This window comes from Nothobranchius furzeri, chromosome 3 (assembly GCF_043380555.1).
Source record: "Nothobranchius furzeri strain GRZ-AD chromosome 3, NfurGRZ-RIMD1, whole genome shotgun sequence".
NCBI classification, from domain to species: Eukaryota; Metazoa; Chordata; class Actinopteri; order Cyprinodontiformes; family Nothobranchiidae; genus Nothobranchius; species Nothobranchius furzeri.
Genome location: NC_091743.1, coordinates 64,024,886 through 64,049,805, shown reverse-complemented (window position 1 = coordinate 64,049,805; position 24,920 = coordinate 64,024,886). Strand labels below are relative to the sequence as shown.

Here is a 24,920-nt window from a genome sequence, read left to right as displayed (position 1 = left end):
CTGTGAATACGTCAACACCCCTCCACAATGTCAATGAAATAACCCACACTTCCTCTCTCCTTTTTAGCTGTTTTTATTTCAGCAAAAAATAAAATACGCTGGCAAATAATTGCATCTGCGTAATGAATAGTTTGGAGTACAAAAATTTTGGACTCCTCACCCATAAAATGAATTATTCATCTTAAAACGTTTTAGTGGAATGAATGAAATTATAAGCTGGTGCTTTGCTCTCCTGCTACCAGCAGGCGGCAGTAGCATTCAAACAAATCAATTAAGAAAACAAAAAGATGAAATACTGCTCTAATTTAATGACACAGCTGCATTAAATGATCATTTATTATACATTTTATGGCGCTAATAATTTGAATCTGCAAACGATTTACGGTTCTGTTTTTAATTAATGCCTTTGCTTTCCTTTGATTTGCTGTTCGTAAATCAGAATCAAGCTGCAAAGGTTTCTAGCATGTTTCATCAGATAGAGTAAGAATCCAGGACTGTGTGTTTATTGTTTCACACAGCTGTGTCAGTGTACATCACATTTTAGATTGGCTCTGCAAGTCAAATAATCACCCTTTTTTATTTTGTGACTCATGTGAGGGTGAAGAAAATGACACATATTCTTGTTTTTATTGCATTACATAGGTTAAAAAGGTAATAATCACATATTCATGTAGAACACACTGTATATACATATAAACAAACATCTGTTTGTGGAAATACTTCCAATACAAGGGAATGTTTTCGGTAGAACTGTTTTCACTACAGAACAATATTATAAACTCTAAATCACAAGCTTTTCAGCCTTTTTTTCTAGCTTTTACGTGTTGCAATAGAGACTCTCCTGAACTGACGCCTTTGAAGAACTGCCTGCTTCTTGTTCTGGGGTGATGAAGCACTCTTCTTCCAATGCAAAAGAAAGTTTAGAGTCTGCTTGGCTTAAGTCTGAGGGCTGGAATGAGGGCCCGCCACAAGACCCGTTTCCTAAATGCAAAGTGATGTTGACGTTGACGTGGGGACTGTTTGTTACTGGGTTGAAGATCTGTGGACTAGTGGGCTGAGAGGTGCACTGTGTTTGGATACTGGGCTGGAGGCTGACAGGTTCTGTGTTGGACAGTAAACTCATGGGGTCTGACAAGGCAGAGGTGGGACTGTTGAGAGCTAGAGTGGGCTGTAAAGAGCCAGTGGACTCAAGGTTGGTGTAATCATCCACTTTGGTTAAAGTTTCACAATTGTTGTTGCGTTGAGTTTGGTCAAGTTTCCCTTTCTTTAAAAGACACTCCTGGTCTTGTGAGGTCAGCGTGAAAGAAGCCATCTGAGACTCAACCAAGTAATTCTGGTCAACCTGAAGGTGAAAAAAGGAAAAGTTCAATCAATCAATGGACCGACTGACCAATTGATCAATTGATATTATTCATAAAGCACTTTACACACATGCAGCGACCAAAGTGCTTAAAATGGTTAAAACCAAACCCATTAAAACACAATACAATAAAGGAAAACTAGCTTCAGATAAAAGTGATCTGAGGCACTCAGGCAGATGCTAATGATTAAAAAGCCTTTATTATTCCATGTCAACTAGTTTCAGATGAACCAGACGAGAAATGTTTGTGCCACAGACCCGTTGTTTCTGAAGCTGTGCCCCCCCCCCCCCCCCCCCCCACACACACACACACACACACTATTTTATAAGGTGATTTTGAGCAATTTACGATTTCTACTTATGTTTACTAAAATTAGGTGGAACTTTAGGTTAGTGAGGTCTATTACAAGTGTGGACTTTGGACCACACACACACACACACGCACGCACGCACACACACACACACACACACACACACACACACACACACACACACACACACACACACACACACACACACACACTTTTAAAATCAAAATTATTTCCTTGACTGAATTCCTCCACAATTATTTCTAAAAAAAGAAAGAAAGAAAAGAAAACACACACTTTGCAGCCTGCCTAAAGGTAAAGTTGAAATTTAGATTATGGTGATGATGTCACTTAACCTGAGACATGCAAAAACAATGGAATAAAACAGGTTTGTGTTTGTTAAGAAAATGATTGTTTAGAACTACTTTGAAACAAAGTCAAATGAAAAAAGCTTAAATAAAAGGAAACCTCAGCCAAAGAACTGTAACTTTGTTTAAATAATAGACAGAAAAACAGCGTAATATCAATATTTCTGACAATCACCAGCAAATGAACATTGTGTAAATGTGCAGAGGCTGAACAGAAGGCAGAGCAGTAATGTTGCAGAAAAAATATGTGAAAAACAAAACGAGATGCACAAAGACGAGAACATCAACCTTACTTTCTCTAAAGTCTCACAGTTTCCATTTGCATCCACTTTAGGATGTGACTTTGCAACGTCTGCAAAACAAACAAAAAAAGACAAAACTTTCGGTAAGAGTAAACTGGGAAAAAAAAAAGAATCTAATAATAACGTTAATTTATGTTCTACTTAAAAACTGATGATGAAATGACTTTTTATTGCTGGATGTCGTTACCTTTCCTATAGATTATTTTGTAGAGGAACAGCAGGAGCATGAGGACGCTCAAAAGCAAAAGGAATCCAACGACACCAGCTGTGACTGCAACTAAGAGGGGGAGCGAGAGAGATGTGACTCAGGTGTGATGTGATAAAGAACATCCTGAAGCACCGAGGTTGTACCATGTTCATCCTCTAGGTGACTCATTGTCGGAGGACTTGTGTTCGCTGAAACCAAAGAACTCACGGCCCGAGTGGAGGTTGTTCTGCTGTGAACGGTCGGGACTAAGTTCGCTCTGGTTGACGGGAGTTGAACCGTAGTTGTGTCTGAGGTCCGGGCCCGACAGTGATCGGAATAGGAGAGTTTATCAGAGAATGTCCCACTGGGGCACGGCTCACACTTCACATCTGCGTCCGGCTTGACTGACAACAATAAGAAACAAATGTCACAGTCGTGCCTTTAATTACCTGGATGTGATAATTAGCAGGTTAATGTTAGATAAAAACAACAAATACGCATTTAAGAGTCTAATCAAAGGAAAAAACACCTTCATCTTCATCTAAATGTATGAATGTTATAAACCAAAAACAAGACAATCCTGTCATATGTAAGGTATAAACGACTGTGCCTACCTGACCCAACCACTCCAAAACCAGGTTTGCATTTTGTGTACATCCTACAATCGTCGCAGTACGGGGCCTTAAAGCCCAGATGACAGAAGTGTCCAGGTTTGCAAACACACTTAGCGTTTTGTGTAGAGGTGCAATTCCTTTGAGGCTCAAGATGTTTTTCTGGACAAACACAAAAACATATCAACACAGTTGTTATTCAATTAAACTACACAGAAAGTGAACAAACCTCATATATTTGCATACATTGCCGTGCATTTTACTGACCTTCCTTGCATTTAGTGCAGGAAAAACAGTTTGGGGAATAGTTAATGTACTCCGTGTACATCCCTGGTCCACATGGCTCACACACACTGTCTCTAGTATCAGAGCACTCCGCTTTCAGTCGATGGCCTGTGAACAGATGTGGTTTAGTCATTTTACAGATATTTGAATTGTGAGGAGAAAAACCAGAAAGGAGCTTCTCAGTCCAAAAACAATGCCAGAAACTATTTAAAGGTGCAGTGTGTAGAGTAAAGGAGGATGACATCCTGTGGTCAAATGTGATTAGTGCAATCACTCTTACTCCTGTTACGTGGGTTACATGACTGTTGCCAGTTTACAGATCGGCGCCAGAACATTATAGATGACAAACAGAAATGAGTCATACACAGTAAGTTATAAGAAGATAAAAACGTTATCATAGCTGGCGCTAACACTTTGGGTGTTTTACAGCAGGAAGCACTTACTGCACTTATTACGGTAATGTGCCTAGGGCATAGAGCAGAGGTCCTCAATTACAATGGTCTGAGGTCCACTCCAAAAAAAGACCCAAGGCAAGAGGTCCAGGGGGGCGCTTAGCTGCTGGCTGTTCATTACACCAGCCACACATGGCCCTCGGGCCGCCTACTGAGGACCACTGGCATGGAGGAAGTGTTGTTTTTACTGTCTGGCTGGTAGCTTGCTGTTATTGCTCTAAATGACTCATTCAAGAAAGTTAAACACCAAGTCTGACTCGTTAATAACTTCACACACATATTTCACTGTAATATTGAGTTGTTGGTAATTGAAAAAGTAGTTTGAGAAACTTTTAGAGCTGACTATTTGTTTCTAATTCACCGTTAGCATTGTTAGCTCTAGCCTTTCTTACCCGATACTAGATTAAAACAAAAAGATGTTAATAATAATAATACATCAAACTTATATAGCACTTTTTAGGACACTCAAAGATGCTTCTATGCACTCTCACATTTACACACTGCCAGCGATGGTAAGCTACTACGTGGCCACAGCCGCGCTGGGACGGTCTGACAGAGGTGAAGCTGCCATTTGGTGTTGGTGTTGACGTCAGTTCTTTAAAGAACTCTGGAACATTTTGCCGACCGTCGTCGAGTTACAAATGCCGGCCACCTCACCCTCACTGATGGTAAAAGTTAGCTACGTCCCTCCTTCCTTTATTTTGAAAGGAGAAAAACTGGCAACCCCCCAGCTGGCTTGGAATGAAACATGTTTGTCTGATGGGTAATATTCACTTTGCCCCAATTAGGCATTTCAGTTCTGACAAAATTGATGTCCCTGTGTGTCCTGATGTAAATATATCCCCTGGCTACTGTTCCAGAACATAGAATTTGCTCATCACTGCTCACCACTTCTTTATGTTAAATTTCAAGCTGGGTCTTCCTGTCTCTCTCACTACTTCTGCTGCAGCAGAAATGCGGTTGGGAAAACCCGCTGAATCAGTCTGACTGCACTTCCCACACACCTATGTATGAGATCTAAACGATGAATGCCAACAGTAGTGACAGGCAGCATTCAGTGACTTGAAAATAAAGCACATTTTTGAGGCTAATAAAGAAGGGCTTCAACTCAAAAAGAGCATAAAGATTGTTCTGTGGTGCAAAAACAAACAGAAGTGATCCTGATGACTCCACATCAGATCAAGTGATTTTCCCATCATCCCTTGTGTAACAGCACACATCACTGACCAGTATTAAGACCTGGGGATGCTTCAGCTGGCTTTGTCAACTAAGCAAACTTTAAAAGTCCAAAAACGACACTCAGTTGACCACTTAACACATAGTCTATAGGACAAAATGCAGGGTTTCATCAAAATCAAACTTTTAATTATTTGCTCTTGAGTGTTTTGTTTAAAATCAAGCAGTGGCACGTTATCTGAAGATTTCTGTTTTGATTGTGCAGGGAAAGTAGACGTTAGACAGGTTTTCTATTCCACATAAAGCACCAGAGGAACCAATTCTAACCACATGCAGGGTGGAACTCTACAGCTAATGTGCATGTGCTGCGAGGACCCAGTGAAATGGGAAGTTAGCTAACTGCATGCCTGACAGAGGCTGCAGTGAAATGGGAGTTTTGGGGGAAAAAAGCAAAGACGTTGTCAGAGAAACACTGGGACTGGGAACTTTATTGCTGCTGGTAACGAGAGTAATCTGAGTTAAGCTGTGAGTTTCACATATTCAGGCTGGTTTAGAGAAGTGCTGAGAGTGTGAGATGTGGGTGGAGCCTGATTAGCATATTAGTACACACCATTCCCTGAGTGAGGATCAAAACGCAGTGTCATCGTCTAGTAGAAATGCTGGTGGCACTCCAGGTTTTTGAGTGGAATAAAGCAGAGAGATGCTGGAAATCTCTCGATTTTGTTGCCAGAATCTTAAATGTTATTTCCTCTAATTTATCATCCATTGGACTTATTTTTGACTGGAAATTGTTTGTTGTTGTTGTTATTGTTGTTGTTAGACTCAAGGGAAACATGCTGACTATCACTTCTACGTCGCTTTGGACAAAAGTGTCTGCTAAATACATAAACATAAACATTTTTGTGCTTGAAATTTATTCAGAACAGTGTTGGACCTAAGTAGCTATTTTATTTCCTCATTTTGTAATATGAATGAAAATCAACATTTATAATAGAAAATCTTAGATGCCAACCGATGAATTAAATGTTTTGTCAAAAAAAAAGAATGATTTTAATCACCTCTGAAACATATAATCTTGAAAAGACCTCACCCAATCATTTTGAACACCTTGTTCTTAATGATCAAATATTAAAGCATTCATCAAACTGGCCCTTTCCCTTCTACACATAGCCCTCTTTTTGCATAAATTGTTCTACGGTTGTCTTTCAAACAGTCTCCGCACGCTTTTGGACAATGAACAACATGATGTACTCACCGCTACGAATGTCAGTTAACGAGGAAGTCTGCCCTACACTGTCAAATATAACGCAAACACATTGTTTTTCTAAAAAAAGGACTAAAGTACCTCTATCTGCTTTTGGCTCAAAGAAAAGCCAAAGGCTAAATAGGCCAAAATAGATTTCAAACCCTTTCAAGCCACCGTCAGCTTCGTTGTTCCACTCCATCGCATCATCCCGCCCACCAAAACCGATAGAGCTCTGTGATTGGCATAACACAAAACCGTTCAGCCAACGATAGACCTGCTGAGGCTCCTATGGAGCGTGGCTAGACCGACATGCAGAGCTAAATCATTTTGCTTTGACTACTGTCTGTCTCGATATCTATGTCAGTGACAAGTTTATTTATATAGCACATTTCCAACAATCAGAGACTGCACAAAGTGCTGTACACAGACAAGCAGTAAAAATAAAATGATAAAACACTGAGAGCCTTCCAGTAGACTCTAAAATTACTTAATGTTAAAATCAGTTAAAAGCAAGGGTAAAAAGGTAGGTTTTTAAAAGAGACTTAAAAGCAGAAAGGCTGTTAGCAGACCTAATCTGTAGGGGAAGGCTGTTCCAGAGCTTGGGGGCGGCCATAGTAAAAGGCTCTGTCGCCTCTGGACTTCAGCCTAGACTTGGGAACAGATAATAGATGTAGAGAGGATGATCGGAGGTTTCGTTTGGGGACATGAGTGTTTAAAGGTTCCGACAGATAAGGAGGGGCCAAATTGTGTTGTGCCTTAAAACAGATCAGTAGCATTTTAAATTGAATCCTGTAAGTGATCGGGAGCCAGTGAAGAGCTTGTAAGACTGGTGTTATGTGATCCCTGTGCCTCCTACCTGTCAGCAAGCGGGCTGCCATATTCTGAGCCACCTGCAAGCGGTGAATTGACGACTGCTCCAGTCCATGATAGAGAGTTGCAGTAGTCGAGTCTCGACATGATTAGCAGGCTATCAGTTTCCCCATAAACAAGAAAAAAACACCACACCTTTTTAGCTAGCAATCTAAATGATTATACGGTTTGGTAGCTGCATCGGTATATAGCAGAAAAGGTGCCAACAACAGGTCAACATGAAAAATGGAACACTCCGGAACAAGCACTGAGCGTTTCATGTATTTTGGAGATAAGGGATAAGCCTGAGAAAGGAGGTTGAAACTTAAAATTGCATATTTTCAAAAAGCAGCTTTCTTGAATGACAAGAAAAGCATACAGGTTACAAATAAGCTGTCAAGATCAGTGTATGCATCATTTGAGGGTCAAGCAAAGTTCATATGCAATTAAATTATAATTTATGTGTATTTCAAAAGCACTTGAGCCAGATTTTATGTTCCTTTCCCAAATTAAATGTTCTTCCCTTTTTTTCTCTATTAGCTACAAGAAGGAGTGCACATTTTTAGGTAAAACGCATTCTCTGGCATGCAACTCGACTCATTTACCAGAGAAGTGGGGCGTAAACGAGCGTAAAGCAATCAAGTGTCCACCAAGTGGAGGAGATAAGATTAGCAGCAACAGGAGATCAGGTTGTGGCTTGAGGAAGGAGCTGGTGGAAACTTAGAAGTAAAACTGCATTCCTGTTCTTTGGACTAACTACTGTTGTTGCACTGTTTCCTTTATTAAAGGACATTGTGAACAAACTGCAACTAAAGGAAGAACTAAAAAAAAAAAAAAACAACTGTGTTTCCTTGTAATTTCACACAGAAGGAGAAAAACCCTGCAGCAGATTTCTGCTTGAAGTGACAGTAATCCGGGCTAGTTATATACCAATGAACACAAATCAGATAAAACAAGACATTTTTCTTCTGAGTTACACAAAACACTCATTAAAAAAACAAAAGGCACATCTTCAAACTGGATGGACTTGATCAAAGTCGGACAAGTAACAGCATCGGTGTCTGCGTTAGGTCCTTTGTTTTGCAACAACACTCCCAGATGGCTCAGATTACAGTCGTTCTGATCACTGAGGAACTGCTGGTTGGTTCTTTAAATGCTAAAAAGCTTCAAAGACTCCACAATAGCACCAGATGTCAAGAATTAGAACAAAGTTCTTGTGAACGCAAACTTAAAGGCACATTTTGGCTCCAAAAACACACAAAGAAGTGTTTCACTCATCATACAGGATACATTTTTAATCGTATACTTGTCACATGCAGCTGAAGATGTTATGCACTCATGTAAATTCATGATGATGAATTAAAACATGTTCAGGCATAACTGCAGGATAAATCTAACATGTTATTTACAAACTGGCAGAGTGTAGAGTATTTAGAGCATTTGTCTCCTAAAGAAAATAGAAGATGAGCTTTCAAAATGTGCTCGTTTGTAAATCACACCCCTAACAAAAAAAAAAACCCCACATGAACTTTATATGTGACATATGCAAAACAAGCAAGTGTGAAATACGTGGTTTCACAACATCTTAATGGTCACAAAATGTGAAAATTTTACAAAGTTCCACTCATAGGGCAACACGTTTGTACATATTACAACATTTACCACATGTTACATCATTATCGTGTTAGCATTATATGAAAAAGATTGATTTCTTGTAGTTTTTCTGTAGCAGCTGCATTACTAGACAATAATGTTGGACTCAATTTACTTCATTGGCCAAGTTTTGCTTCTCTTGTTTTAGGAGTGAGGAAACAAATGCTCCAAATAAGGTTACAGTCAAAGAAATAAAATGTTGAATTTATTTAAAGAGGCCCTTCACTGAGAAACCATTTTATTTTGGAAATGATTGGTCACTCTGAATTTAATATGCAGGCTGAATGTGAAAAATGTGTCCTACACCTATTTCCTGCAGTAAATTCAACATTTAATTTTTACAGCGTACTTCCTCAGATATGACACATGTAGTTTCATGTACTTGTGATTTAAATGTAGTCAAACTTTTTGTCTCAAGCTTTTATTTATTCTGACTTCAATTACTTTATTTAACAGAACAACATCTTGGTTAAATACTAGTTTCTTGCATTTTTAGTCCCAAGGGAGATTTTTTTAAAAATATAATTTTGTATTTGAGTTTAAAATTTTCTTATTGGAACAATACCATATAAGATATTTTTGGGGAATAACAGTACATTTCATGGGAAAATTTTCTACATTTTTATCATAAGACTTCTTATGTAACCACTCCAGAGTTCTGCTTTGTTGTTTACATCAGGTGCACACTTCCACGCCTAAACTCTGACCACGGTGTTTCAGGATGTGTGTCATCAAGAAGCTACTGTAATAGATCTCAATGAATGGCGTGAGTCTTTCTTTTGGAAGAAAAAAAAATTAAGATTACAGATGCTTCACAGAATAGCTCTTACCAGGGCTGCACTTCTTACAGCACAAGTTCAGATCCTCCTGGAGGTACACAGTGGTTTGGTTGAGACAGTTTCCATCTGAATCTGGCTGATAGGGGAGGCAGCAGACCTGTAGGGGAGGAGAGCATGAAAAACTCAATCTGAACTCTAAAACCCACGTTTACTTTGTGGTAACAGATCAGTGAAGATTTAACTACATTTGTTTGCTATAATAAGAAGAACATAACCACTGAGTGGGCGAGTCAGCTTTAAAATAGAAGCCCCATTTAGTAGCAGACCACCCACACCTGCTCACTGCTTCATCTGCAACAACTTTATAAGCATGCTCACCTCTGGGGACCATGGGCACTGAAGTAACTAAACTTCTAGTGTGGTAAAAGGAAAGCGTGACACAGTTACTGCTCACACAGTCGGTGTTAAGCTGCCTCACCACTGCAGCGATGATTAGCTAGAATGTGCTGCGGTGAGTGTCTGGTGTTACAGGAAGGAGAAGTGGTAGACCTGGATGTTTCTGAACCAGATCTGGTGCTACAGAGGTAGTCAACTGAAATGGGTTTCCGAACAGTCTTGAAGGACTACCTCTTGAAGCTCACCAAGAGAATGCCAAGAGTGTGAAAAGCAGTAATCAAAGCAAAGAGTAGCTTTTTGAAGAACATAGAATATAAACATGTTTTCAGTTATTTCACCACATTTGGTTAAGTACATAACTACATGTGTTCATTCATAGTTTTGATGCCTTTGGCCTGTTCTCTCTCTCTCTCTCTCTCTCTCTCTCTCTCTCTCTCTCTCTCTCTCTCTCTCTCTCTCTCTCTCTCTCTCTCTCAGACACACTATCTCACTCCATGTGTTGTATGTGTTTTCATGACCATTTACATTGGGAGATTCTCACTGGAGGCATCAAAACTATGAACATGTTTTATATTCTATTTTCTTCAAAATATCCACCCTTTGCTCTGATTACTGCTTTGTACAATTTTGGCATTCTCTTGATAAGCTTCAAGAGGTAGTCACCTGAAATGGTTTTCCAACAGTCTCGGAGTTCTCAGAGGTGTTTAGCACTTGTTGGCCCCTCTGTAAATGGTCATGGTGATGAAAATAAAGAAAAGACATTGAATGAGAAGGTGTGTCCAAACTTTTGGCCTGTACTGTATATAAAATAACAGTATAGCACACACACACACACACACACACACACACACACACACACACACACACACACACACACACACACACACACACACACACACACACACACACACATATGCCTACCTTGGTCGTTAGGACACCCAGCAGAACCAGCAGTGTCCACATGTCCTTCATTGCTCCTTTCCAGTAAATCAACAGGACAGAATGCAGCAGCCAGCCCGTGAGCTGTACTGTTCATCTTCCGAAGGCGGGTCAAAAAAAAAAAAAAAAACTTCCTTGCAACGACACGAGTGCTTGGGGACAGAAACGAGCAGACGCTCTTACCTACTTTCACAGAACTGGTGTCAACTAATCATAATGAGGTTAGAGAGAGGAGAACGCGTCCCTCATCTAATGTGCCGACACAATGTCGGGAAATCTGCAACGTCACAGGCTTAGTTTTTATGTTGATCTCAAAGTCAGCTGAAATTTTTGTTGCAAACAAATAAAAATAAATAAAATAACACACGCATAAATAAAACGAATAATAAGCCAAGAGTTTACTCATCAAATCATCTATAAATCATTATTTTAGAAGAGGCTCCAGGAAAAGAAACCGCACAGGGAAGTTGCCACGGTCTTCTCTTGGTGAAATCTGCTGATTTGGAAAAAATAAAAATAAAAAAAATAAATAAATAAATAACCAGAAGCGACATCGTGAAGATTAATTCTCTCTCCTAGGATCAGCATTCAGATCCTCTGAAGTCCAAAAGAGGCAGACTCATTGAGCTGCATGCACTAGCATTCATTTAATCACGTGTATTATTGCAAAGTGAAACATCATTAAACAAAATCACCCTGCAGTATTATGTGGGAGGCTTGACTTTCATCTGTGGGCTGATTCATTGTTTTGTAAAGAAAAAAAGTTAAATATGTTGTAATAAATGTTCAGTGCACTTTATTTATTCTTCCCAGGATCATAATGCAAACTGTTGAAAATAAAAAAAATCTAATATTTGAAGTCATTTTTCTTTGGAAGCTTGGTGTGCACTGATCCAACCTATATAGCAAAGAACAAGTTTTCCTACTAAACACAGTCAGAATTCTTTGTTGATTTTTTTTTAAGGATTAAAGTCTAATTAAAATGAGTTTCAATAGAAAATTCAAGGTTCCACTTGGGCTGAGGAGTTTGAGTGTCCCAATGTTCTTAGGAGCAAAGTTGTCTGAGGCTTCATGCCTCTGGTAGGGTCACCCATGGCAAACACGTCCTAGGTGAGGGATCAGACAAAGAACCCATGTGATGATCATTACTTCAAATGGAAACAGTGTTACCTCGCCTGGACGTGGCTCACCGGAGCCCCCCTCTAGAGCCAGGCTTGGAGGTGGGGCACGTTAGCGAGCACCTGGTGAAGAACAGCTGGGCATAACTCAAAGAGGAAACGTGAGTTCCCCCTCCCATGGGCTCACCGCTTGTCGGAAGGGCCAAAGGTTGGGTTCAATGTGTGGTGACCAAAGGCAGTCTGATTCTCAGCTACAGAAGCTGGCTCTAGGTACGTGGAATGTCACCTCTCTGGTGGGGAAGGAGCCTGAGTTGGTGTGTAAGGTTGAGAGGTTTCAACTACATATAGTCGGACTCACCTCGACGCATGGTTTTGGCTCCAGAACCAGTTTCCTTGAGAAGGGCTGGACACTACCACTCTGGAGTTGCCCCGACTGAGAGGCACCGAGCAGGGGTGGGCAAACTAGTTGCCCCCCATTTTGGTCCCTGTACATTGGGGTTTAGCCCAGTGAACGAGAGGGTAGCGTCCCTCCACCTACATGTGGGGGATGGGTCCTGACTGTGGTTTGTGCTTATACACCAAACTACAGTTCAGACTACCCACCCTTTTTGGAGTCAGAGTGGGCCATGTTCCATGCTTGCATTGTCATACCATACCACCTTTATTTATATAGCACTTTAAAAACACAGCCGGCTGACCAAAGTGCTGAACAGTCGCACAATAATAGAGATAAAAAAAACATAAAACAGTACTATAAAATACAGCCAACAATAAAAAAAAGACAAGCCGATAAAAAAGTACCAATAAAACCTTACAATGGATGATAAAATAAGCGTAACAAACACCAAACTAATAGCTAACTGTTAAATGCAAGGGTAAAATAGTGTGTCTTTAGTCTAAGTGGCCGACTTGAGCTACGGCCTCAGGCTCGTCGGTGCCTGTCGTGGTGGCAATCCCCAGACCTGCTGGTAGACACCAAAGGTTAGGGATGCTGTCAAGGGGAGGCCTGGAGTGGGAGACTTCCATACGGCTTTAAGGAGATTCTGGTCCAACATCCGGCGCCTTAGGAGGGGAAAGCAATGCGCTACCAATACTGTTTATAGAGGGGATGGTGTACTGCTGACCTCAACTTGAACGTTGTGGATCAGTGGGTGGAGTACTTCGAAGACCTCCTCAATCCCATTGGCACATCTTTTAGTGAGGAAGCAGGGTCTGGGAACTTAGGGTTGGGCTTTCCAATCTCTGGTGCTGAGGTCACTGAGGTGGTCAAAAAGCTCCTTGGTGGCAAGGCTCCAGGAGTGGACGAAATCTACTGAGTTCCTTAAGGCTCTGGATGTTGTAGAGTTGTGTTGGCTGACATGGCTCTACAGTATCGTGGAGACATCGGGGGCAGTTGCACTGGATTGGCAGACCGGGGATAGTGGTCCCCCTATTTAAAAAGGGAGACCTCAGGGTGTGTTCCAACTAGAGGGGGATCACATTTCTGAGCCTCCGTGGTAATGTCTATTCAGGGGTTGAGGAGAGGAGGGTCCGGCGGATTGTCGGACCTCAGATTCAGGAGGAGTTATGTGGTTTTCATCCTGGCCGTGGAACAGTGGACCATCTCCTGGAGGGTGTGTGGGAGTTTGCCCAACCAATCTTCATGTGTTTTGTGGATTTGGAGAAAGCATTCTACCGCGTCCTTTGGGGGTCCCTTTCGGGAGTATGGGGTACCAGAGCTTGGCTCGCATTGCCAGCAGTAAGTCGGTCTCGTTTCCACTGAGAGTTGGACTCCGCCAAGGCTGCACTTTGTCACCGATTCTGTTCATAACTTTAATGGACAGGATTTCTAAGGCGCAGCCAAGGTGTTGAGGGGATCCTTTTTGGTGGCCTATTGATTGAGTCTCTGCTTTTTGCAGATGATGTGGTCCTGTTAGTATCATCAGAACGTGATCTCTGGCTCTCACTGGAGCGGTTCACAGCCGAGTGGGAAGCAGGGATGAGAGTCAGCTCCTCTAAATCCGAGACCATAGTCCTGAGTTGGAAAAGGGTGAAATGCCTTCTCCAGGTCAGGGTTGAGGTTGTGCCTCAAGTGGAGAAGTTTAAGTATCTCTGGATCTTGTTTACGAGTGAGGGAAAGTTGGAGCGAGAGATCGACAGGCGAATTGGTGCTGCATCTGCAACGATGCGGGCATTGTACAGATATGTCTTAGGGAAGAGAGAGCTCAGCCAGAGGGCAAAGCTCTCGATTTACCATCGATCTACATTCTAACCCTCACCTGATCACAAGCTTAGGGAAATTTATTCAGAGCTAATATGTTTCTCCAGTTTTTTACTTTCCTCTACAGGTATTTCTTTTCCACAGGAACCAAATTACAAACTTTACTTTTTAAGGTTATTACGTAAGGATGCTGACAGCAATAAGGAGATGGTCTACTTTCTGAGGCCAAATGAGTGCTGTGGAGGATCAGTATGGTCTCAGCTAAATGGACTACTTTGCTCCTTTTGACAGTGTGAAACTGCTTTAAGTCTTTATCTCCAGACTGCTTCTCTGAAACGAGTCTACAGGAACAGCTCTGTAGCTACGTGCTTGGGCTGTGCCCGGCTTCTAGCCCCTATGACTAGCTGCTAGTTCCTGTCTGAGATGTTGACATTTCACAATAAACTTTCCCCTCCCACATCATCTGAATTTCTCTGGAGCTCAAGTGAAACAGTGGCAGCCTTGTTGTCCATTTGCATACATCATGTTTACCTCAAATCACTTTACTTTTGAATTTGCACCTCCATATACAGTGTAAAAATGTGACCAGACGAGGTAACACTTTGTCCCCCTGGCTCACATTAGTGTACAAATGTAGCTTTTACTGTACAGATGGGTGACTTCCAAACGTGAAACCCCTGAAACATAATCCATCAGGTATTAAAACGCCGTTGGCTTAGTTTTATTTGTATGCAAACACTCTGGTTAAAGGCGATGCAGACCTCACAAATCAAATCCTCCTTCTGTGGCAGCATTACTATGCAGACACAATGTTTGCAGTGGGGTCTTATCATTCACTAGTGTTTTCAATCCCTTTATCACCATGGCAACCAAGAGCTCCCCCAAAGGTGGGAAAAACACATTTTCATTCAGAAGCCGTGCGGCGACGCTTTGAAAAAATGTCTGCAGGTATTCCTGAGCTCAACATTATTCACCTTGTATGATTCTGGAACACTTCCTGCTCGTCTCCGACAGGTTCAGCCCTCAGCCGGTTCTGTCGGATTAGTCTGTTGCAAAGGAAGGTTCTGCAACCTCAGAATGACTAAAAGACATTCACTAACACATTTAAAGAGCAAGTCACCCCAAAATAAACTTTTTTTGCTGATTAACTAAATAAACGAGTGTCTAATCACGCTGCAGACATGTGTCGTCAATAATTTGGCACATCAGTGCATCTTAGTTAAAATTTAAATATTCTGCCTAGAACTGGCAGTGTTGTGCCGTTGTCAGGTAAAAACTCTGCACTGTATTTTAATTAAAATCTGCCACCGCTATTGGCTAAGAGGTATACTATGATGTAAACTGGTACATTATGATGTCACAATGCTGTTGTGAGCCTGTGTGTGTGTGTGTGTGTGTGTGTGTGTGTGTGTGTGTATTTGTTAGCAGCTCCGCCCTCTCGGTCTGCCAGGCAACAGCATTTGTTGCATTTTTCAAACATGAAGTGGGAGTGGAGTTAGACTCTGGTAGGGGTCGACTTGCTCTTTAAATAGGTTTCAATACAATAAACAAACATACACCATCACAGGTGGGCTCTCAACTTTATGTGTTTGAGGTTTCCTGTGAACCTCTGTGCAATATGTGAGCTTGTGCCGTTTTCTGCCCCGCAGCAGGGGAAGTTAAAGTATGTGACGGTAACGGGAGCCAAAACAAACGGCCAGAGAGGGAAACAGAAACCGCTCAAAAAGGTGGAGCTGACTCAACACGACTTCCTTAATTTTGCTAAATGCATTTCAAGAGTGTTTAGCCTTGCTGATGTTGTTCTAAAAGTGTTGCTGTTTGTTAAACGTCTCGTGTTTCCACTGTGGTGCAACACCAAATGCTTGCTTCACTTCCACAAGGCTGCAGTCACAAGAGAGGACTAAACCAGGTTCAGTCAGAATGCAACAAAAAAAAGGAACAATGAAATCCTCAGCATTAAGACAACATGACTTTTTTTGTCAGTAAAACAACAAAAAACAAAGAATTAATCTGCTTCTAATGTTTGGTTCACTTTATTATTTGTTTCTAAGAATTCTACTTAATATGTAAAAAACTACCAAAAAGGAAAAGCTCTCTTTAAACGTGAGCTTGGGGCTAAAACTATGATTTCTCAGTATTCAGGATAAGTTTTGGTTCTCAGATTTCTCCTTGGCAGGAAGTGTTGGAAGTTGTGTCGAGCCATGCGAGACACATCAGCCATCTTTACGTTTCCGTCTCTTTTGGATGCAGAGAGGTCCTGAAAGACAATCAAACCACCAAGAGATCGTCATGGTAAGGACTGAAACGGTTTGATACCAGCCGTTCATTTGTAAATGTGACAGAAAGAAGTTCATTCAAATCTAAAGCAATAAACGTTCACTCCACACGAGTGTTGTGCTTAGACGTTCTCCAAGCACATCCGTGAGACGCTAAAGCTATTTTTATTCTGAGTAACATGACCCCAGTTTGACTCACGTTGTTCTCGTTGACAGTGATTGGTTTCTGTAAACAGAGACACTTTTCAGACTAGTTTTAGATACTCAATGCAGGAAAGAGTCACAATATAATCTCGAGGGTGCGTTCCTTCACTCACATATTAAAACAAATCAGGTGTGAAAATAAAAATTCTGCCTCAACTTCTTGTGATCTTTTCGAAGTCGTAGTCCCAAATGTGTTGTTTTTCAGTCACAGCTTGAAACTTGTTGAAACACCGAAGCAAAATAAATAAATAAATAAATAAACAAATAAGCTAACAGACAGCAGAATGTAAACACTAAATGATGTCAATAATAGCACTCAACACTATTTTACCTCTTAAAAAAGCGACAGGTGAAGAAATTTTTATTTAATATATAGAAGAAAAAAAACAGAAAATGTGGATGTTCTGAGATTCTACTGGATAAAACATCTGCAGCATCTCACCTGCAGTTCTGCATTTGATGAGTTCTCAGAGCTCCTTGTCTCGAGACTGCTCCGGAGGTCAAGGCTGCCGGGCGGTCTCAGGGTGTTCTGACCCGTGTTCGACGAGCCTGAGAGGCAATGCTGCAACCAGACAGGCAGAGAGGCTCATGAGGGCAGAACACAGCGGCTGCAGGCGTGCTTCAGCGTAGCGAGATTCCTCTCTGGGTGATTAAAAGCATCTGTGACACAATTTTCCTCTTAAGGAAACATCTGACTGTTCCTGATAAAAGGCTTCAGATTGTATCTATTGTTCAAGACCAACACACCATCAGATTATATTTATTTACAAATTACTTGTGAATTTTAATATTCCCAATGCAACACTGATCTTTTCCCATATTATTAAAATCTTCGTTTTATTTTATTCTTTCCAGTTTGATGGAAGTGAGGTTACATAATAACGTATGCAGAACAGATGCACATGCATCAGTTCTTTACTTTTAGTTATCCACGTAACCAGAGTGTCACCACAGCAGACCGACAGCAAAGGGAGAACAGATCTGCACTATAAATATGCATTAAAATACAAAAGGGTTATTTGAACTGCAATAAAACATCAGCTACTAGGTTCCCAGCTTCACACACCAATAATATATTTGGTAAAAATGTTGATCTCTCACTGCCCTCATACCTACACCTGGTCGAGAAGATGGTGACCAGATGTCACAGGGAGCACCGAAGGAGAAAAAAAAAGAAAAACAAAGAAAAGAGGAAAATATGAGCTTACAACTGCAACCGTCATCATGACTTTCAGCAACCGAATGATTTTCTCATGTATTTTTTTTATTAGAACCATATAATTACAACTCATTTCAGCCTTTTTTTTTTATCATCTTTATGATTTTTTCCCACTACATCATCCTGCCATTTTTAAACCTTGAGTTTGGGTTCAGTGTCATGATCCAAGGCCCAATCCCAATACTCGCACTTCCACACTTACACCCTGATCCCGACCAAGGGTGCGTGTGCGTAGGTTGTCCCGATTCTCAAGTGCAAAAGTTGATCAAGCCCCTTTTGAACCCTTGATCTGCATTTTCACCCAAGTCTGCATCAAATTTGTCTAATAGCAGTATATTTATCACACCGGATGGGTGTCTGTGGTTGCAAACGTCGGGTTCTGCAGCCTCCTTGAGTCGCAGTACGATCTGCTTTCTCTTCCTAACTGTGCAGACACAGCAACTCTACGGGTGTTTTGTAGAAAGGAGTGACTCTGTTGCTGACCGTCGTGTGCCGTTTCATCTGTCACTCAAAACAGCCGCACACTTGATTTGAAATATGAGCAACAACGCTTCTTTTAAACACATTCATAATATTGACACTTTTTTATCAATGTATTCCCGAAACAAGTGATGTTGTTGGACAGATTAGCTGAGGAAATTACATGAATACAGAAAGAAATAATAATTAAAAAAATTAAAGGAAAACTTAGACGTGTTTCCCTCTTTTCTTCTTATTTAATGCTATGTTGAAGTACTGGATCGGGACTCGATATCAGCAAATACTCAAAACCAAATGGCTTGGACTGGGAACATCCCTCATAATTACAACAAAAAGTTGGCCTATTATGATACTTTTTCACCCAGCCAGCAAAAAGGTTCACTCGTCTCTTTATTAAAACAATGGTTAACCTGTAAACTCACATATCAGAGAGTTTCATACAACTCACCGATGGTAATCCCAAACTGTCAGAAGGGTCGAAGCTGCACCGCCGATGAGCTTTGTACTTATAGGGCTGCAGGAGGGCGGTGCGAGGAACGCTGACCCTTCAGAATAAAATAGGGTTTTCACCTGGTACCCATAGAAGGTTCTGTAATCCATCAGTGGTATAAACATGAAATCAGTACCTGATAAGAGTAGGCTCAGCAGCAGTGTGAGGGTGGGATGATTTATGCTTTTTGCACACTGGGCAGCACTCCTGGGAGTGAAGTGGAACTGGAAACAGTCTGCTGTTAATCCTGTAAGAGAAGGTACCTGGACAAAAGGTGAGAAAGCAGAGACAAGTGTCACTCTGGCTGTAATAAAGAGGAAAAAGAGAGCTGTATAATGAAAGAATTAATCCGTCTTACACTGATGGGATTCTGAATTTGCTTCCTGGTGGTCTTTATCTGTCAGGACTGGAGGGAACAGATGGTTCTCCTCAAAGCACCTGAAAGATGAGTTAATGAAGCTGTAAATGACAAATCCACCATCATTTACTTAGATAATATGTATAAAAACCATACTCTGCTTTTGAATCATGGATACATTCATCCTTATAGAGCGATCGAAACACACAAAGATCTTTGAAGAACTCATCAGATTGTTCCACCAGCGTGTCCTTTGTATCCAAAACTCCTTTTAAGATGAAAACAAAAGTTGTCACATTAATTACAACAGGGCTCCATCATCCTGTAAATAGGAGCCGTTTCCTTGCTCCAACACACTTGATGTAGATGACAGGCTTCTGCAGAACTCCACATGGTGACGAGGTGATTAAACCATTCGTTCCAGGTGTAACGTCCAGCAATAGTCAGTATTTAGGAAAAGTTTGACCATTCAACATCTGGTCAAAAAGGAGACACGAGACTGCTTGTGTCTCCTTTAAATCCGCCTGCCTCCATCCCACCAGCTGGAGCTCAGAGCCTGCAGCTCTGAACACAGACAATGAAATGTCAACAATAATGTTCTCTCCTCAAGGTCCAATCTTTCAGGACTCTTCATGCCTCCATATAAGGAACACAAGCAGCCCAGATTTCCTAAATCAGATATGACCTTCTACAACTTATAAGCTAGATAATCATTAAATAAATGTTAGTTTATTGCTACTTATAATAACTATAATATAATGAAATGTTTCATGAATCTGTGCTCAATGATTGAAGTTGAAATGAATGTTATGTTATGATTACAGTGACAAGGTCATCACCATCTGCACTCGCACAAGGACAAAGTAAAGTTAAGTTAAACTCATGACACATAGATAGTCCTTTACCCAGATCAGAGCGTCCGGTATCAAAGAAGGCGTGTGTTTCTGAGACTCTTGGTAATATTCCTCAAACTTGTCAACCTCTGGTTGGCTACACAAATCACAACATGAGAACATTAAAACCAGATCACTCTGGTTTTTCCTCAGTTCTAGAGAAAGCTTCAGACTGGCCATCTGAAGCAAAACCCTCTTTAACCATCAAAGCTTTTGACACGTCGTCAAAACCTTTTTGCACTTGAGAAGCTGATAAAGCAAATAGTTCCTGCAGAACAAGCTGATATTGTTTAGACTCCTTCAGAGTCCCAGACGAGCGGTTCCATCCATCTGTCGTGACTCGAGACATCTCTGGACTGAAGAGTCGGTGCCACGATACTCTACAGCCCTTCGGTGCCAGAGGTCATCCGACTTCTCTGACCTTCGGATCCACCAAGAGGGTCTCCGAAAACGGGTGAAGTAGACACACAGATAACGTCTGATGTGCTTTTGATGATAACCAACTTCATAGCTTAACGCAAACCAAATTCTTTTACATCTGGAACTCAGCTCTCCTAGATACAGAAGTTCTGACTAACATCGCATTCACATCTAGTTCCATCCATCACAGTAAAATGTTAGTTAACTTGTCATGTTTTAATTGTTGGTAAAACAAATTCTTACTTTTATAAACCTGACTCTTTTCTGAATCAAAACGAAGTGTGTACAATCTCCTGATAAAGCAAGAATCCTACAATCTTCTGATTAAACACTGTAAAGACCAGGCAGGGTTGATATTCTATATTTAGATAGAGTACCACAGTTTATTGGTCATAAGTAGAGGTAATATATATATTGAGCTCTTAAAGCACTCAATTTACCAAACCCTACGCAGGTGTGCTGGAGCAGGAAACTCATAAACACGCAAGATGGTAGCCCTCTAAAGCCCCTTCACACGGAGTGCAGAACGGATGTGGACAGGTTCTGGACAGACTGCTGTTCACACTGACAGCGGTTTGTTTGCTGAATGTCTCCTGATTATCTGCTTCCATAAGAGCACCAACAGATTAGAGACTTGACATAATAGGTTTAAAACTAGACCTGTAAAAATAATATGGACTATCATACACTGATATCACTGTCATTACTGCAAGAAAAGCAGGCAAAAATAATGCAACACGTTTTATAACCCGGATGCACCTTGATGTTCTACGTCTCACTTCCTGTCTGGCTCATGTAATTTCTTTACCTTCATGACAATCCTCATACGGCATCAGAAAAAATAGACTCCATGCAGAAACTTTCCAGAGCTCCTCATCTGGATCTGCACCGCACCACGGCCGATGTGCATGCTCTGATTGAATTCAATGATTTTTGATCAATGCGGAAGCCATACGGAATCCGGGCCGTGTCAGTTCCACATTCGGTGTGAAAGAGGCAAAAGACTGGGGCTGGTGGTCCCGGCTGCGTCAGAAGGTCATCTCTGACATAGAAACCGGAGAGGTGTACCTGCTATCCAGTCGTATCCTAGTAAAGGCTGCAAACGATGACTGAATAAGGCAGCAGCATCCTCTTCTTCATCAGACTGAAATGCTACTTGTCTTTGGACCTCCCCCTGAGAATAAATAAAATCATAATGTTTAAATTATTTTTAGAAAATGAGCTGCTTCAAATTTGATACATGAAGCATCAGAAATGAGTGAAATCTGATAGAAAAGTCACTTTCTCTTGAACTGTTGGTTTAACTTGTATGACTCTTATAACACATAATAACGTAATCATTCTGATTTAAGTGATGATGGGAACACACCTGGTCTTTGTTTTGTCCAGCTTGACTGGACCAGAGTGGATCCTGTGTGTCCTGCAGCCTGATTGGGACATTTCTGTTTCTGTGTTGTGTCCTGCATTTAGGCGTTCCTCCTCTGGATTTGGAGGTCCCAGATGGAGAGTAAATAGTGTTTTGGTTTTCCTCGTGTAGCTCAAGGGTATCTGATAAAAACAGAAAGAACACCTTTAATCACCAGACTGTCAATCACATTCACACCTAAGACGTTAATGCAGCTCAAACGGCAGCATGCACCCCCACAAATTTTTCTAAACGACCGGTGGGAAGTGTGGTATATAATGATGTTCGGGTGACCACCCCAACATTTATTTATGCGGCTCCAACAGCAGCATATACCCTCACACCCCAGTTGGCTGGTTCCTATTCAAAATGTTGGGAGAAAGTCGGGGGAATGAGATAATTAGGTCAGGGGGATTACTTATTAAGTCAAGGGATATACATAGTAAGTCAGGAGAATGACTTAATTGGGAAGGAGATAATTAGGTCAGGGAAAGGACCCATTAAGTCAAGGGAATGAGATAATCATAGCCACTATCTTGTTCCAGCAGACATGTACCTTTTTAAAATGTCTTCAGGATTTCTCATTTTCATTAATATGCAAACAAAAATTACTACTTACAGCTACAATGTTTTAATTATTTCTGATTCATGCTCATTTCCATAGGAAGGAATCAGATTATAATTGACAAGCAACGTTAATTTAAAATAAAGCTAGGTGTTATAGACATTTATCATTTTTCTTAAATGGTATTGTTACATTTGTGTCGTTTTTCTTATGTCACTGTTTTCATGAACAGGTCCAACTTGAAAATGAGACTATGGGTCTCATTTAGGCTAACACGTCTAAAGTTAAAATAAAAAACCGTAGCAAACAACAGGAAAATGTAAAAAAGAAGCCACTTAATACTCATTTCATCCACGTAAAAACTTATTTGTGTTCTAAACTCATAAAAATTCCCTACGGGGTTTAGAGCGACGTAAACGAGCAGCTAGATTGGTTAATGATGATGCGTGTATGCTTCTGTTATGTGATGAACCCGTTTATTACCGGCAAATCTCACGGAAGGTTTAGCTAGGGCTGCCCTGGCAGGAGCACGGTCTCCGTCCGTTCGAGTCACCGTCACCTCGGCCTCTCTCCCCCTCTTGCGGCTCTCGCTGCAGCCGCTGATTTGCTCTAAATTCACTCTTTGCTGCTGCAGCTGCTCCAGCAGACGTTTGTTACGCTCTCGCAAATCATCTAATCGATCTGCGGACATCCTAAAATAGACGTTCCAGAAAACAGAGCTACTTTTCACACCGCCATAAACCTGACTTGTGCTAGTTTTGTATTCAAAACGAGACCCCGCCCACTTCGTGACAATGCGTTGATCACAATGATTTGATTGGTTGAAAACTGTCTTGACAACTATTAGAATATTTTCTTAAAGAGACAGGCGCAAATTTTAAGTTTGGCCTTGCGTTACGAGAGGTTAAACAATAGAGGGCGCTGTGTATTAACTGAATACTTTATCATATTTATGCATATAGTTTTCAGCATATTTTAATACTTGTTTGTATTTCTTTTGTCGTCAACATACTGACTTTTATTCCTTTGACTTTTTTATTTTTATTCTTTGAAAATAAAGAATTTTTCAATTTATTTCTATTCTATTCTATCATTCTAATTTTCAATAATTTTTCAATGTTTTATTGTGCTTGTGAATCGCCTTGTGATTTCTATCTTGAAAGGTGCTATATAAAACAATCTTCAATTCTATTCCATTCTGTTAATGTTCTCTCTATGTATGAAGAATATAGGTATGCCCTGTTGCTCTATCAGTCTGGTGTCAAAAGTCCTAAATAATTTTACAAATCTGCAAATTGCATGAAGAGTTGTTAGCGTGTATTTATTAGAACATGTTTTTATTTTATATGAAATTATATAAAACATTGGTTCATTACACACCATCTGTAAATATGAAAACTTAGAAACAGCAGAGCCATAATGTTAGAAAAAGAGCATTTAGATGTTATTTCAAACTAACAAATACAAATAAATAAACATATTCACAGTTTTTTTTTCATCTGTTATATTTTCAAATCCTAGTAAGAATTAAATTTCCTCAATTACTTTTCACGGCTAGTTATTGTAAGGAAACAATATCATTGACAAGAATGTCAATTATTTCTTAATATTTTCGTCGTCATCGTCTTCCTCCGCTTCTCCGGGTCGCGGGGGCAGCATCCCAACTAGGGAGCTCCAGACCGTCCTCTCCCCGGCCAACTCCACCAGCTCCTCTGGTAGGACCCCAAGGCGTTCCCGGACCAGATCGGAGATGTAAACTCTCCAACGTGTCCTGGGTCGACCCGGGGGCCTCCTGCCAACAGGACATGCCCGAAGCACCTCCCCAGGGAGGCGTCCAGGAGGCATCCTAACCAGATGCCCAAAACACCTCAACAGACTCCTTTCGATCCGGAGGAGCAGCGGTTCTACTCGAGTCCCTCCCGAATGTCCGAGCTCCTCAACCTATCTCTAAGTCTGAGCCCGGCCACCCTACGGAGGAAACACATTTCGGTCGCTTGTATCCGCAATCTCGTTCTTTCGGTCATTACCCAAAGCTCATGACCATAGGTGAGGATTGGGACAGATTGACTGGTAAACCGAGAGCCTGGCTTTCTGGATCAGCTCCCTCTTCACCACGACAGATCGGCTCAGCATCCACATCACTGCAGACGCTGAACCAATCCGCCTGTCGATCTCCCGATCCCTCCAACCCTCACTCGTGAACAAGACCCCGAGATACTTAAACTCCTCCACTTGAGGTAGGACCTCTCCCCCGAACCGGAGTTGGCAAGCCACCCTTTTCCAGTCGAGAACCATGGTCTCAGATTTGGAGGTGCTGATCCTCATCCCAGCCGCTTCACACTCGGCCGCGAACCTACCCAGCAAGAGCTGAAGGTCAGAGC

At 41.2% G+C, this 24,920-nt stretch overlaps 2 protein-coding genes across 4 annotated transcripts; both read right to left on the bottom strand.

Annotated features, from left to right (window-relative positions):
- Window positions 1-58: 58 nt before the first annotated feature.
- On the bottom strand, window positions 59-11,411 carry tnfrsf1b (tumor necrosis factor receptor superfamily, member 1B). The gene is made up of 8 exons (XM_015959033.3): window positions 10,894-11,411; window positions 9,628-9,733; window positions 3,404-3,529; window positions 3,140-3,298; window positions 2,690-2,929; window positions 2,526-2,615; window positions 2,330-2,388; window positions 59-1,342 (listed from the first exon to the last, which is right to left on the bottom strand). Exons 1-8 carry the CDS (start codon window positions 10,942-10,944, stop codon window positions 818-820), a joined length of 1,356 nt encoding a protein of 451 aa, XP_015814519.3. The 5' UTR covers window positions 10,945-11,411; the 3' UTR covers window positions 59-817.
- A 4,827-nt stretch (window positions 11,412-16,238) lies between these two features.
- miip (migration and invasion inhibitory protein) lies at window positions 16,239-23,326 on the bottom strand. 3 transcript variants are annotated; one of them, XR_001572956.3, is made up of 11 exons: window positions 23,023-23,326; window positions 21,939-22,117; window positions 21,638-21,743; window positions 19,413-19,524; window positions 19,257-19,336; window positions 19,035-19,161; window positions 18,857-18,953; window positions 17,152-17,271; window positions 16,823-16,927; window positions 16,705-16,731; window positions 16,239-16,486 (listed from the first exon to the last, which is right to left on the bottom strand). XR_001572956.3 is itself a non-coding variant. In XM_015959034.3 (9 exons), the coding sequence occupies exons 1-9, from the start codon at window positions 23,228-23,230 to the stop codon at window positions 16,361-16,363; spliced, it is 1,155 nt and encodes a 384-aa protein (XP_015814520.3). In that variant the 5' UTR covers window positions 23,231-23,326; the 3' UTR covers window positions 16,239-16,360. The 3 variants fall into 3 exon arrangements, 1 of the variants encoding a protein (XP_015814520.3); XR_008558940.2 differs by having other exon boundaries at window positions 16,347-16,486; window positions 16,705-16,746; XM_015959034.3 differs by lacking the exons at window positions 16,705-16,731; window positions 16,823-16,927.
- Window positions 23,327-24,920: the final 1,594 nt, after the last annotated feature.

Coding starts and splice junctions, on each gene's coding strand:
- tnfrsf1b (XM_015959033.3), bottom strand. CDS start 10,944: ATGAAGGACATGTGGACACTGCTGGTTCTGCTGGGTGTCCTAACGACC. Junction 9,734..10,893: donor TGGGTGTCCTAACGACCAAG/GTAGGCATATGT, acceptor CCTCCCCTACAG/GTCTGCTGCCTCCCCTATCA. Junction 2,930..3,139: donor TTTTGGAGTGGTTGGGTCAG/GTAGGCACAGTC, acceptor TATTGTTGTCAG/TCAAGCCGGACGCAGATGTG.
- miip (XM_015959034.3), bottom strand. CDS start 23,230: ATGTCCGCAGATCGATTAGATGATTTGCGAGAGCGTAACAAACGTCTG. Junction 19,525..21,637: donor AGGATACGACTGGATAGCAG/GTACACCTCTCC, acceptor TCATCTTAAAAG/GAGTTTTGGATACAAAGGAC. Junction 19,337..19,412: donor ATCCATGATTCAAAAGCAGA/GTATGGTTTTTA, acceptor CTCATCTTTCAG/GTGCTTTGAGGAGAACCATC.